General features: G+C 47.8%; 1 protein-coding gene across 1 annotated transcript in view; it reads left to right on the top strand.

Moving 5' to 3' along the window:
• The window catches only part of LOC149853369 (excitatory amino acid transporter 1-like), a 119,849-nt gene that overhangs the window by 57,155 nt on the left and 49,419 nt on the right, over nucleotides 1–13,275 (top strand). The window contains exon 3 of the mRNA XM_090028072.1: nucleotides 8,387–8,647. Coding sequence (XP_089884198.1) covers nucleotides 8,431–8,647 — 217 coding nt within the window. The 5' untranslated portion in view covers nucleotides 8,387–8,430. The remainder of the gene's footprint in view (nucleotides 1–8,386; nucleotides 8,648–13,275) is intronic.

The raw sequence follows: 13,275 nt of genomic DNA, 5'->3' as shown, positions 1-13,275 counted from the left end.
GTCTCTCACAAATGGACTTCTTGATAATTTTTTCCAAAATTTTACCCAGTGTCAAGGTCAAATCAACTGACCTGGAGTTTCCCAGATCCTCCCTCCTCCCCTTCTTAAAGATTGGCACCACACTGGCCCTTTTCCAGTCTTCCTTAACCTCTCCTGAGCACCATGAGTGTGCCTGAGCAATAAAAAGTTTTTAAAAATTTCACCTAGATAAAAAAAATGATAGAGTTATAGCGCCCCTATACACATGTGCAGAGCCTGCTCCAACATGCTGGAAATCCAGCACATCAGAGCAGACTCAATCAAGTCTGCTGGAGCACGGAAGTTGATGTGCTCCAGCAGCCTTCCACATCACATGTATCAGTGTTGCCGCACATCTCCACACTGAAAAAATGGTGGCAGAGCACTTTGAAATAAAATATATTCGATGAGCTTTAGTTCAAAGCACTCTGTAAATATTTTTTCAGCGCAGAGATGCACAGGGTTGCTGATACATGTAACACGGGGGCACTTTTAGTTAATGTGGCTCCCTAATAAAGTGCCCGGTGCTACATCCCACACCACATGTAAAAATGCCCATAGGGTTGAAAGGGACCTCAAGGATCATTTGGTCCAACCCCTTGCACAAACACAGAATTGCTGTTTCTAAATCATTTCTGCCCAATGCCTATCTAGGGTCCTCTTAAAAACCTCCAACAAAGGACATTCCACAACTTCTCTGAGCAGCCTACACTAATACCTTATTGTTCTAACAGTAAGGAAGTTTTTCAGACATCTAAGACAAATCTTCTTTGCCACAATTTAAAATCATTGCTTTGTGTCTTGCACCCTGTAGACAGGTGTTCTCTCTTTTCTTTATGGCAGCCTTTCAAATATTTGCTTAAAACATTCTTGTAACAGAGAGCTTGGGGCTCCTTGTTACTGTAAGATAAAAGCAGCCCAGCCAGGGAGATCTGCAGGCTAGGCAGAGCACAGCAGCTACAGGGGCCAGGGACAGGCTCAAGGCTCAAGCAGTATTGAGCCCAAAGTGGGCAGAGTACAAGGCAGCAGGGAGACAGGGGCTAGGGGCCTGGCACCCAAGAGGGGTGTAATGTGCAGTGAAAGACAGGGACCAGGGACTTGGTGCCCAAGAGAGGCAAACTGAGAGACAGGAGCAAGGGGCCCAGCATGTAAGAGGGGCAGAATGAGAGACAGGCTAGGGGCCTGGCATCTGAGAGGGGCACAGTGAGAGACAGGGGCCAGAGGCCAGATACAGTAAGCTCAGGCTAGAAGGCCTTGCTATAGTAAAGGGGCAGAGGCTGAGGAGGCCAAAGCCCCAACAAAGGGAACAATGTTATTGTAACACCTGTGAGGCATGGGGCATGGTGTAGGGGAGGTTTTGGAGCCACACAACTAGCCCTTAAGGCTTGAGGTGCCCTCCAGTGGCAGAGTTACAGAGTGAGGACCAGTGAGGGACTTAAGTATCAGTGAAGCCTGGCGACGGGCTTGGGCACAGGCAGAGGCTGGTGGGGTCCAGGTGGACTGAGGCCACACGAAGGCCCATGGGTACCTTGCTTATTTATTATAATACCATCAAGGCAGGCTAGATGGGAAGGTGCCCTAGGGGTGGAGTGGGGCACGATTATGGAGCCACCAGGTGGCATCATGGCCACCCCTGGGACCCTGACCTTGTTACGCTGGTGCACTGGCTGGCAAAGTTGGCTGTGCCAGAAAGTGAGGGAACGCATAGGTCAAGTAAAGCCAGACAGAATACAGATAATGCTCCTTACCCAGCACTGAGATTGGGGGGAGGTATAGAAAGCAGAGATGGCTGCAGAGATGGAGTGGCAAGTGCAGGCATTAATCAAGCAACAGATTTCTGTGACTGAGCAGGCCCAGGAATGGGAGATCAGAGAGGTAGTTCCCTAGCAGCTTAACCAGCTGGAATCCAGATGGCGGCTAGCCAAGATTTACTGAAGCAAAGAGTGCAGATGTTCCAGCATGTGAAAGAAGAGATTTGCAAACTCCAGCTGCAGAGTATGAAACCCCAACAAGCATGGATAGTGGTGCAGCAGAGACTGCCGGAGCACCTATCTGTCCAGGGGATGGAGCTCCCTGAGTGGCAAGAGTAAGGCACTGTTGGAGGCTGATCATGTAGATACTTTGGAGCATGAACTATTAAAGACACAACTTTTTGCAGATGAGGTGGGTGGACAGGCAGACCACCTGCAATAGGAACTGGAGGTGAAGCACCAAGGCTGCAAGCAAACTGAAGCAGAGGTTAACTTCCCTAAGGCAATAGATGCTGACCAGGAGTAAGGAGAATAAAAGCAAAGAATTGAGATGCCTATTGGCAGTCACAACAGCAGCAATTAAGGAAATAAGGCAAATGATAGTGGCCAAGGCAGAAAAGAGCCAAGAGCAGGAGGCAGTTGCAAGCGGTCCAAGATAGGGTGGGCGCTGTTGCCGCTCAAGCTGGGGGGATGGTCTCTGCCCCAGTGAATGAAGGCTTTGACAGCTCAGGAGAGGGGGAAAGTACAGCAGGCCAAGATAGCAGCCCTGAAGAAGCAGAGGTACAAAACAGAGATCACCATGCAGCAGGACATGTAGGACTGGCAAGGAAAGTACGTAGAGAATGAGCAGCTCTTGTCTGTGTTACAAGAAGACCTTGTTAGTGCCCAAGCCCTAGTGCAGGAGCTGATGCCTGTGGCATACCTGAGTATAGACAGGCATAGACAGAGTGAGCAGGAAGACCTCAGGCACTTGACCTCAGGTGCAGCCTCAACCAAAAGGGTGGCTTGAAGAGAAGAGGGCAGTGGGAGTCTTTGGCACAACAGTGGCTAGGGGAGAGATCGATTCACCCCAAAGAGGAGTTGCAAAGCCACCAGAGCACTAGGAGAAGGCCCCAGAGAAGACCAAATAGGTTCCAGAGGGAGAAGAAGGTCTTCCTGCCCAGGCCCAGGTGGGGGCCAAACTTACTTTGAGGACTCCAGACTTGGACCAGAAGAAAAAGAGAGTCCACCAAAGGGTGAGCTACCCAACCCCAGGAAGTCCAGGTAAACCCCTTGAAAGTATGTGGGGTGAGGGCTTCTATGGAGAAATTCATGGACAGTGGGCATGTGGATCTACTTGTAGCGAGTATGATATACAGCCAAGCTCCAGACACACTTCCTTAAGTAGGAGGGGGTAGATAGCACTTCCACGATGCAGACAGAAAGACTTTTGTAGGGGAAAATATCCTGGGGCACAGAAGAACCCAGGGCACAGCCATACCTGGGTGGGCAGGGGGACTAGAGGAGTGCAAAGGGTGCCAGAGATCCTGCTGCCTATAAGTGGAATATGGCAGCCTGTGCAAGAGCCAGGGACAGAGACACAGGCTGCACGGAGATCACCCACCAGGCCTACAAATGAGCAGAGAGCCAGTACAGACCAGGGTAGGAGACGTCAACCTGACACCAGCCTGGGAGGTAAGGGATGGTGGCTCAAGATCTAAATGGTTCTGAGGTGCAGAAAGCTGTTCATGAATAACCTCCCTGAGTGGGTTTCCTGGTGGACTATCAAAGACCACTTGAGAAACCAAGAATATTACATTCGTATTGCTGTACAGAGACTCAGACCCAGTGGCCGAGGTGTGGTCAACTGTAAAGACAAAGCTACTGCCCTGAAAATAGTAGAGGCCATAGAGTTTTTGGACCTCAGAAGGAGGACTTTCAGCAGGGGGAGCAGATGATATGATCAGGAAATTCCCTGGGGCAGTAGGAGTAGAAATGGCAGGTCCCTGAAGCCTTGGAGTTGCCAGAATGCCCTGGAGATCACAAGACAGGTAGCCTGGGACCTATGTCAAAAGAAACCATCAACAAGAGATAGGGAAATCTGTGCCCACTGGCCTGAGATGAAGATTAGGGGGCACCAGGCAGCTGCTGGGCACCTCCCTTTGCCTATCCGCTGAAGATAGGGAGGGAAGGTGTATAACAGAGAGCCTGGGGCTCCCTGTTGCTGCAAGATGAAAGGAGCCCGGCCTGGGAGATCTGCAGGCTAGGCAGAGCACAGCAGCTTCAGGGGCCAGAAGCAGGCTCAAGGCTTAAGCAGTATTGAGCTGGAAATGGGCAGAGAGTGCAAGGTGACAGGGCTAGGGGCCTAGCACCTGAGAGGGGCACAGTGAGTGATGGGAGCCAGGGGCCCAGTGGCAGAGAGCAGTGTAGCTACACAGGGCCAGGGGCCCACCAGATGGGCCATGGGCCCAGTGACCAGAAAGGACAAGCGAGAGCAAGTGCCTCAGAGCCAGGTCCAATACAGTGGGCTCAAGCAAGAAGACCTAACTATAGTAAAGGGGCCAAGGCCAAGGAGGCCGAAGCCCCAACAAAGGGAACAATATTATTGTAACACCCACAGCTGACACCATAGTAAATACCTAACTATGCTAAAGGAGCATGGTGTAGAGGACAACTTGGTGCTGCACAATTAATCCTTAAGGCTTGAGGTGCCCTCCAGTGGCACAGTTACGGAGTGAGACCCAGCCAAGTCTGGCAGAGGCTGGCAGGGTCCAGGTGGGCTTAGGCCATGCAGAGGCCTGTAGACAGCCTCCCTATTTATTATAATACCATCAAGGTGTGGGCAAAATGGGAAGGCACCCTAGGGGTGGAGCGGGGCACGGTTGTGGAGCCACTGGGGGTTTCATGGCCACCCTTGGGAGCCCAACCTCGTTACAGTGCCCTGCTTAAAATTGATCAGTTCTATTCTTTTCATTTGTCAAGAAACCCCAAATGAGTTATGAACTTCCCTGTGTTTTAATAACTTTTCTCTACTTTTACTTCATATAACACAGCCTAATTATTAATACTTTTGCCTTTATTATTTAAACTTTCAAGCCTACCCTGACTTTAATTGAACCTAGCTTTTAGCATCACTAAAATATATATTCTGTAAACTATAGTCAGTAAACAGTTTTATTTTTAGACCCTTTATGGGCAACAATGTCCAGGTTTGAGTACCCCTGTCAGCCCAAGTGGGTACAGTAGGGGCCTGTTGTACCTGGGCTAGGCCACTGTTATGGTGTGGACAAATCTTTTGAAACTGGTCTCCCCAGATCATGTTGGCAGGCATGTGGGAACTCCAGTCTGCAATTAACCAGCCATGAATTTAGGACAGGGGTGTCAAACTCATTCAGCCCCACAGGGCACATGAATGATATGGGGCTAGTCCACGGTTCAGGCCAGACCCATAAATTGGCCCTCCATTCTGGTCCTGATGGTCACCGCAGGACTGTCACTGCATGGCCCCAGAGCTGCCACCATGGGGTTTTGCCACATCAACTCGGAGCTCCCCCCACCCCATCACAGGGTTGTGCAATACTGTCCCAGAGTGGTCAGGAGCTGCATTTGGCTGCTCTGGGGTTGTGCTGCGTGTGGCAGTCACTCCACAGACCCTTGCATGGCCATTCAGCATACTTTGCATGCTGCCTATGGGTCACTCCAAGACCAGAGGCAGCACTGGGGACTGGATGATATGGCCATATTTTTGACAATCCTGATTTACGACCTCACTCCCTAGAGTTCAGCCTGGCACCTTTCACCTGTGCTTCAGAAATAAGAGAGGAACTGTAAGCTTCCATACCAAGATGGCCTCAGAAAGTATCCTGTGATGTCCGTTGCAAAGAAGGGCTATCTGCTCACTGATGTCATTGACACTGCTGTTTCTAAAATTGCCTACTTCAGAAGTTTAACAACTCTCCCGTTGCAGAATATTATTCACTAAAATCCCTGTTTGTCAAAGTGCCTCCTCATCATTGAAGGTATAAACAGTTAGAATAAATTAGAATAGGTTCCTAATGATCAGAGAAGTTAAGTTCTGGAACAGCCTTCAAAAAAGTCAAGAAAGGTAACTACTTTTAAGGTGGAGTTTGGTCAGTTAATGGAAGGGACTATATGACATGGTTTCATGTATTACAGGGGTCTAGACTCAATGACTGATTCCCTTCAGTCTTATATTCCTTTAAAAAAAGTTAATGAAGCCATTTGTGAACAAGACAAAGGGAGGCAGATATAGCAACACATCAAGGTTTGCTGTTGTTACCAACCACTCATGCCTGGCATCTGGAAATACCATATGCTACAAGTTATAGCTAAGAGATCAATAAGTAATGTAAGGCCCTGGAGCACATGAAACAGAATTCACAATGCTACTGAATTCACAGCACAGACACAACTTGGATGAATTTTTCATTTGTTTCCCATGTGAGGAGTAGCAGAAAGGACACAAACTGGAATCTTTGCCAGAGTGAAAGTCTACTCTGTTAACATATAAGAGTTGGGACTGTGTAACAGAAGAGCAAATGTGAGATTCCAGATGCACTGAAGCAGGTGAAAAAAATGAAACCTAAAGAACATTTTTTGATAAACCTGAAGCTTATGTGTTTAACTTCCATAAACTTAATTCAAACTAAGTCTTAGGAGAGATGTGCAATGGAGAGCTCAGGGAGACTGTTAAAAAAGAGAGGTGCTCCTAACTGTCTCTCCATTATCCTGCACCTTTAACATCTGTGCAAAGGATACGCAAAATATTCCCACAACAGAATGACAGTGGTTTCTCGCTCATTGCTCTGATGTACCTGACTGCACCGTGTGACACAGCATTAAGGAATTAGGCCCTTCATGTCCAAGAATGGAAAGCAGAATAGTTAAATTTAGGCATAAAGCTTCCGATTATTAAAATACAATAGTCTAAGCCTTGAGTTGACAAAGGCATGTCTGATGGTGGCCAGATCTGAATCTGAAAGAAAGGGTCACAGCCTACTAACCAGATGGAGCTGTTGGAAGGTGATCCTAGCAGCTGCTGCCACCTAAAGATCCAAGTGCAGTGTGGGAATCAGGAGCATCCTAAGCCTGTGAACCTGAGTGACAAGGGAAGGCTGAACCTCCTCAACGATAGGTGTTCCAATCCCACCATCAAGTCAAACTGTTATAATCATCATCACCTCTGTCTTGTTGGATTCAGTTTCATCTGGTTCACCCACATTTAGTGCTGCCAGGCACTTGAAAAGGACTAAGGCTGAGAGGCCAAGGTCAGATGAGAAGGAGAGAGGTTTCATTAACATGCTGATGGCATCCCACTCCAAAACTCCAGACTGTCTCTCCCAGGGGTCGCATATACAAATTGAATATGAGGGCCAACAAGACCCCAAAGGATCCCACAGGAAAGGTAGAGGTGATCACCCTCACCATCCTCTGGGGCTTCCCCTTTAGTAAAAAGCAGAACCAATTTAGAACAGCCATGTGACTATGCAGTCATATATATTCTTTATCAGCACCCGATGTTCAGCTGTATCGAAGGCCACTGAAAGACTGAGTAAGATCAGCAGGGCATAAATTGCACTGCTGATCTTCAGATGAAGGTCATCAGCCAGTGCCATTACTGCAGTCTCTGTGCTCTATCCAGAACTAAAACCAGACTGACAAGGCTAATGGAAACCAGTGGAATCCAGATGTACCTGGAACTGTTGGCTTTCCACCCATTCAGTGACCTTTTGCAAAAAGGGGAGGTTGGAGATGGGCAATAACTGGATGGGCAAGCATCAAGCAATGGTTTCTTGAGAAGGGAGAGCTCATGGCAAAACTGAATTCAGTGTACAAAACAGAGCCACTTTTGCTCAAAAACTCAGCAGGGGGTGGTATCCATTTTTTACCCAGTGATCTACTGATTACAGCACTCATCCACGAAGTGGGAGACTTCTATTTCAGGACCTCTTCAGCCTGAAGAGATTCAGACCCACATCTCCAACTTACCAGAGTGCCCTAACCATTAGGCTATAGAACAGTCTGAGTGGATACACTTTACTGTTCCTATTGAACCTGGGCCATTGTGAAGTCAAGAATACAAAAGTCATGGAGCTAGAATGAAAGCATGCAAATAAAAAGTGTATCTTAATGTATTCAGAAGACCTTGTTTTTGCAGAAAAACTTACAGTTCCTCTTCAGGCAAATTTAAGAAGTTTGGTTTATTTGTGAAGTTATAGAACAGTTTGCTTACAGCTGAATTTAATTCAGGTGGATTCTCATTATCCAAACTGGCAGATTCTCCTAAAAATGAGTGAACATTTCCATCTAGTATCAAGCTTCTTCTCTCCCCCAATCCAGAACTTAGTTTCTTTGCTGAGATATTGTTGCAGCATGAGCCAACTGCTTCTTGGGAGAAGTGATAGTATTGTAGCTTTTTAGTCAGGGTCTGAATCGAAATCACTTGGAGCCCTGGCAGCTCCTTAGACTCAGTGTCTTTCTAATTTAGCTCCATTCGGTTCTAGAGCAGTTTTCCAGTCTTAGAAATTAGAATTACACAGGGGCCAGAGGCATGTTATCAAAGTTGAGAAAATGTGTCAGTTTATCTCATTTTTTCTCCTCTGCTTCTCCTTTCCCAGTTTCCCAAGAGTCGTGTTTCCTGGATCTGGTGCTTAAGGCGATTATGAGTGAACAGCAGGGCCACGTGAACAGCCTGTTCCTGAATGAGGACTCCACCAAGCAGCGCAGCAGTGAGGGCTGGATTCAGCACTTCCAAAAGGCAGTGCAGAAGCGGACAGCACGGGCCAAGAAACGAATGTCTACTATCACTAAGGACCATGCCAAGGGCTTTCTCAGGAGAAATGCTTTCGTCCTTTTCACCATCGCTGCTGTTGTACTAGGTAAAAGACTGGGTTCGGGAGGCCTGCACTGTATTTATTGATCCCCAGCTATTAGTGGTGACTATAGAGCAACACTGCGGAGCCAGGAAATCAGGGTTCTGTTTCTCTGCCATAAGCTCATTCTGTACCCCTGGGGAGGTCACTTCACCTTTCAGGACCTCAGTTATGATTTGTGGCATTTAGGAACCCCAGTCCAAATTTTAGATTAGACTCCACTGTACTAGGGATTATTCACAATGAAGTCTATTTAGCCCTATAGCTGGGATAATAATGGGAGCTAGGAATGTCATGTCTCACATTTTTCAAGTAGCAAAAGCCCCAGTTACATTACCAAGAAGTCTGTTTGTTGGAATAGATTATTTCCTTTGGGAACTGGTAAAAGCCATGTTAGAAATCTTCTCCAGGATAAATGAGACCATAGTACTACCTGCAAAGTGAGGATGATATCAGAGGCTAAAGACAGACATGGGTTTCTCCTGTGACCAAGCCTTTTATTCTGGGATCTAAGTCTTAAAAACTCTTTGTCCCACTTTAAATACTTCTGAAGTACTGCTGAATTTCCCAGCATAACACTTTTTTCCCCAAGACAATTGCAGCTAATCAAAGTTAATTGTCATTCAAGCTGCGTATGTAAATGCTCTCTTCCCCCCCACCTTCTTTTTGATGTGACTCAGAGCTGGAGATCATTAGACCCAGGACAAACCAGATGTCTGTTTTTAACCAGACATTGCCTCTGCAGTACTATGGTTTTAATTTACGCACAGTTTAAGGGCCTTGTTACATGGTAATTTTGGGTGGTTCCTGGAGCTCTGAACCCCTAGACTGTCTGCATATTAGCAGCTGAAACTGGTCTGCATATTAGCACCTGGTTTTCAGCACTCATCATCATGCAGCTCAAAATGATGTCCTCCAGGAGACAATTCTCTCTGATCCCTTCTACCAAGCTCCTGTTGCACTAAGATGCAGCCGGGCTAGGCTAAACTTAAGTGCAGTGATTTTCGACCTGTGGTCTGGTGACCTCTGAGGGTCTACTGACTATGACTAAGGGGTCCGCAAAAGATAACTGTGACCAATCAAAAGTATGTGAATACCTACACTTACAATTCAAATGGGTCCACACCTCCATTCCAAATTTTTAGGGGTCTGCACACCAAAAAAGGTTGAAAACTCCTGCCTTGGTGTAAACGCTCCACCCTCACCTACTGGGCCAGGTCAGGCCCACTGATCCCTCCTCCCCTGCCCTATTCACCCCAGATCCCTGCCCCCACTTGCCTTCTCCTCCTCCCTGCTGCCCCCCCTCCCCCTCCCACCTGTGCTGTCTGTCCGGTGGTGCAGGCAGGGAAATGTTAGTCTGCCCATCCAGCTGACACCATTGCTGCTCTCTGGGCCAGGCAAGCAGCACCCTGGCAGCAGCAGCAGCCGGGCAGGTAGGTGAACCCTTTCCTGCCGAATTCCCTGGGATAGATAGCTTAGCAGCCATAAGTAAATAGTGCTTCAGTGGCAGAGGGAGGCAAGGTAAGTGGAAAATAGGGGATTGGAACACATGACTTCTGAGGCGAGGCTGAGGGAACTGGGCTTATTTAGTTTACACAAGAGAAGATGGGGGTGATTTGAAAGCAGCCTTCAGCTTCCTGAAGGGGGGTTGCAGAGAGGATGGGGCTGGATTGTTCTCAGTGGTGGCTGATGACAGAACAAGGAGCAACCATCTCAGGTTGCAGCAAGGGAAGTTTAGGTTGGATATTAGGGAAAAACTCTCACTAGGAGGGTGGTGAAGCACTGGAATGGATTACCTAGAGAGGTGGAGGAATTTCTATCCTTGGTGGTTTTTAAGGCCTTGCTTGACAAAAGCCCCGGCTGGAATGATCTAGTGGGAGAGATGGTCCTGTTCTGAGCAGGGGGCTGGTCTATATCAGCATTTTGCAACCCGTGGGTCACGACCCAAAAGTGGATCGCAAGAATATATGAAAGGGTAGTGAACAAGCTTTCAAAATGGATTCTTCTTTAAAGGAGAAAAACATGCGAAACCATGGCTTTTCCCTCACAGACTGGCAGAGTTCCAGCCTTCAAGGGGCTGCCAGGGGCCCCCTTTGCCCCACACAAACCCCACTGTGCCCCACACACCCACTTCCTGCCCCCCACACCATGGGGCTGGGACCTGGGGACAGGGGGCAGTGGGTTGGGAGTGAGGGGCACTGGGTCGGGACTGGCCATTGGTGTTTACAAATTGGTCCTGGTACAAAAAAGGTTGAGGACTACTGGACTAGATGGCGTCCTGAGGTCCCTGCCAACCCTAATTTTCTTTGATTCCATGAACAGCGGGTGCCCCCGGTGGTTGGGGGGGCACAGCTGTGCCAGTGGTAGCAGGAGCCCAGCAGCGGCGAGTGGAGAGCTCCTGCAAATGCCACCAGCACTGTCGGCAGCCAGGGTGGGGACGTGGCAAGCGCCGACCAGTGGTCAGTGACCATCTGTAGGCACTGCTGGCAGCAGTGCCATGGGGCAATCGTGGACCAGCGGCAGGGTGGCGGGCGGCGACCGCCCACAGGCGCTGCTGACAGTGTCAGTGGTGCCTTTTTGCTGGGTGTGCACCGCCACGCACAGGGGCGCATGTGCACCCATGTGTACCCCCAACGTGTCGCCCCCGTTTGATTCTGTGCCATCCTGAGAGACAGGGTGGAGTCCCAGAGTTATAGGGAAACCGGGGGAGCCTGGAATGAGAGCGGCGGGTTACCTTTCAGTCCTTCAGGCCCCTGCTGGCGTGAAGTGTGACTGTTCCAAACTCAAGCTAGCACTAATACCCGTCACCATTTGTATGGCTCACAGTGTAAGGTGTAACAAAGCCCCAAGTGTCTGCCAGACTGACTGTGCCTCTGAATGCCGACGCTCATAGAGGCAAGTTAGTCTGGTAGATACTTAAATTGCTGTCACACAGCCAGCTCCAGAAGTTGGATTCCTGAAAGCAATAATAAATCTTTTCATTACCACAGAATCTTTCAGCAGACACTCTGAGAGCTTTATAATGAATGCCCATCACCTGGAGCCTCTGAATCAAGAGTGAACTTTTCTTTCTAAAAGAACTGCTCCAGCTCAGCTGCTGGAGTTGTGTCAATACAGGAATCATGGGATCAAATTTCTGGTTTGTTTGACATGGGCTGTCAGACTAGGTTATCACAGTTGTTGCTCCTAAAGTTGAAATTTTGGCATTTATGAGCTGCATGGCTGTAATCCAGGAGTGCAGTGGAAGGTTTAAAGAGCAATACCACCCTTCAACTTTCTTATTGAGCTCTGGCTGGCTATTGCATTTCCATAATCTGGCTTCTGTTTACCAAAGTATCTTAGGGCAGGGGTTTTCAACCTTTTTTAATCAAAGTACCTCTGGCAGCTGGACATGGAACTCCTGTCTTAGTGCATCTTTACACATGCTCTGCGGTGGGATGGGAGGTGGGCACTTTAATTAGAGTGGCTCTTGGGAACTCCTATAATTAAAGCGCTCACAGCATCTCATGTATTTAGCATCTCTTGCTTCAAAATGGCAGTGGGGGGCACTTTAGCTACAGCTCGTTCAACAAGCTTTAGTTAAAGCATCCCTGTTACCCTTTTGAAGCACTGGGATGCTGAATACAGAGGATGCCAGCAGACGCAGTTAATCAGTTCTGCTCCAACATGTGCTAAGTAGCATGCTTTGGAGCAAGCATCAGGCATGTGTGTAGGTACCCTTAAAGTTTACATAAGTGGTATCTAGTGTAATAAGAAGTGGTCCTGCAAATTCTAGGGAGAGCCATTCCCAGTCCCTGATACATTTTTTTTTCCTACTTAGGAATTGTTTTTTAAGAAAGGGAGTTCCATTAACTTTCTTCCTAACTAAGCTAGCTAAAGGGGTTTGTTTCATCCTCCTGCTACTGAGTATGGACATCTCCAATGTACATCTGCTTTAGACTACAGAGGTCTTCTAATTATCTCCCTGCAAGCCACGGGCAGGTAGGGGAGCCAGGCTCTAGATCTTCCAACTGTTGCTCTTTACAGAGCACTTCAGGTGTAGCTACTCCCAGATCATTCCTGACCAGTGGTTATCTAGTCTATTCTTGAATACCTCCAGTGATTGAGATTCCACAATATCCCTGGGCAGTCTGTTCTTCACTGTTACAGTGAAGTTTTTCCTGATAGCCAATCCATACCTATTGTGCTGAAACTTCAAGCCATTGGTCCATGTCCTGCTCTCTGCAGCAAGAGGGAAAAGGTGTTCTCACTCTTTTTTTGACAGCCCTTCAGGTACATGACAACCACTCTTTCCTGGGTCAGGTATTGTTTAATATCTTCATTAATGATTTGGACAATGGAATTGAGTTCATGCTTCACAAATTTGTGGATGACACCAAGTTGAGTGGAATTGCAAACACTTCAGGAAAAAAGGTCTACAATGAATCAGATGAGGTTCAACATGGACAGTTGCAAAATCCTGTACTTAGAATAATTGCATATACAAAAAGAGACTAGGGAATAACTGGCTAGGCTGCAGTACTTCAGAGAGGGACCTGGGGGTTACAGTTGACCGTAAACTGAATTTGAGCTAGCAATGTGCTCTTGTTACAAAAAAGGCCAACATCATAGTGGGCATATACACGAGACACTTT

This window comes from Crocodylus siamensis, chromosome 14 (genome assembly GCF_052110815.1).
Source record: "Crocodylus siamensis isolate JL-2025a chromosome 14, ASM5211081v1, whole genome shotgun sequence".
NCBI classification, from domain to species: Eukaryota; Metazoa; Chordata; order Crocodylia; family Crocodylidae; genus Crocodylus; species Crocodylus siamensis.
Note: the sequence above shows the minus strand (reverse complement) of the source record. Positions and strands in the feature narration are given on the sequence as shown.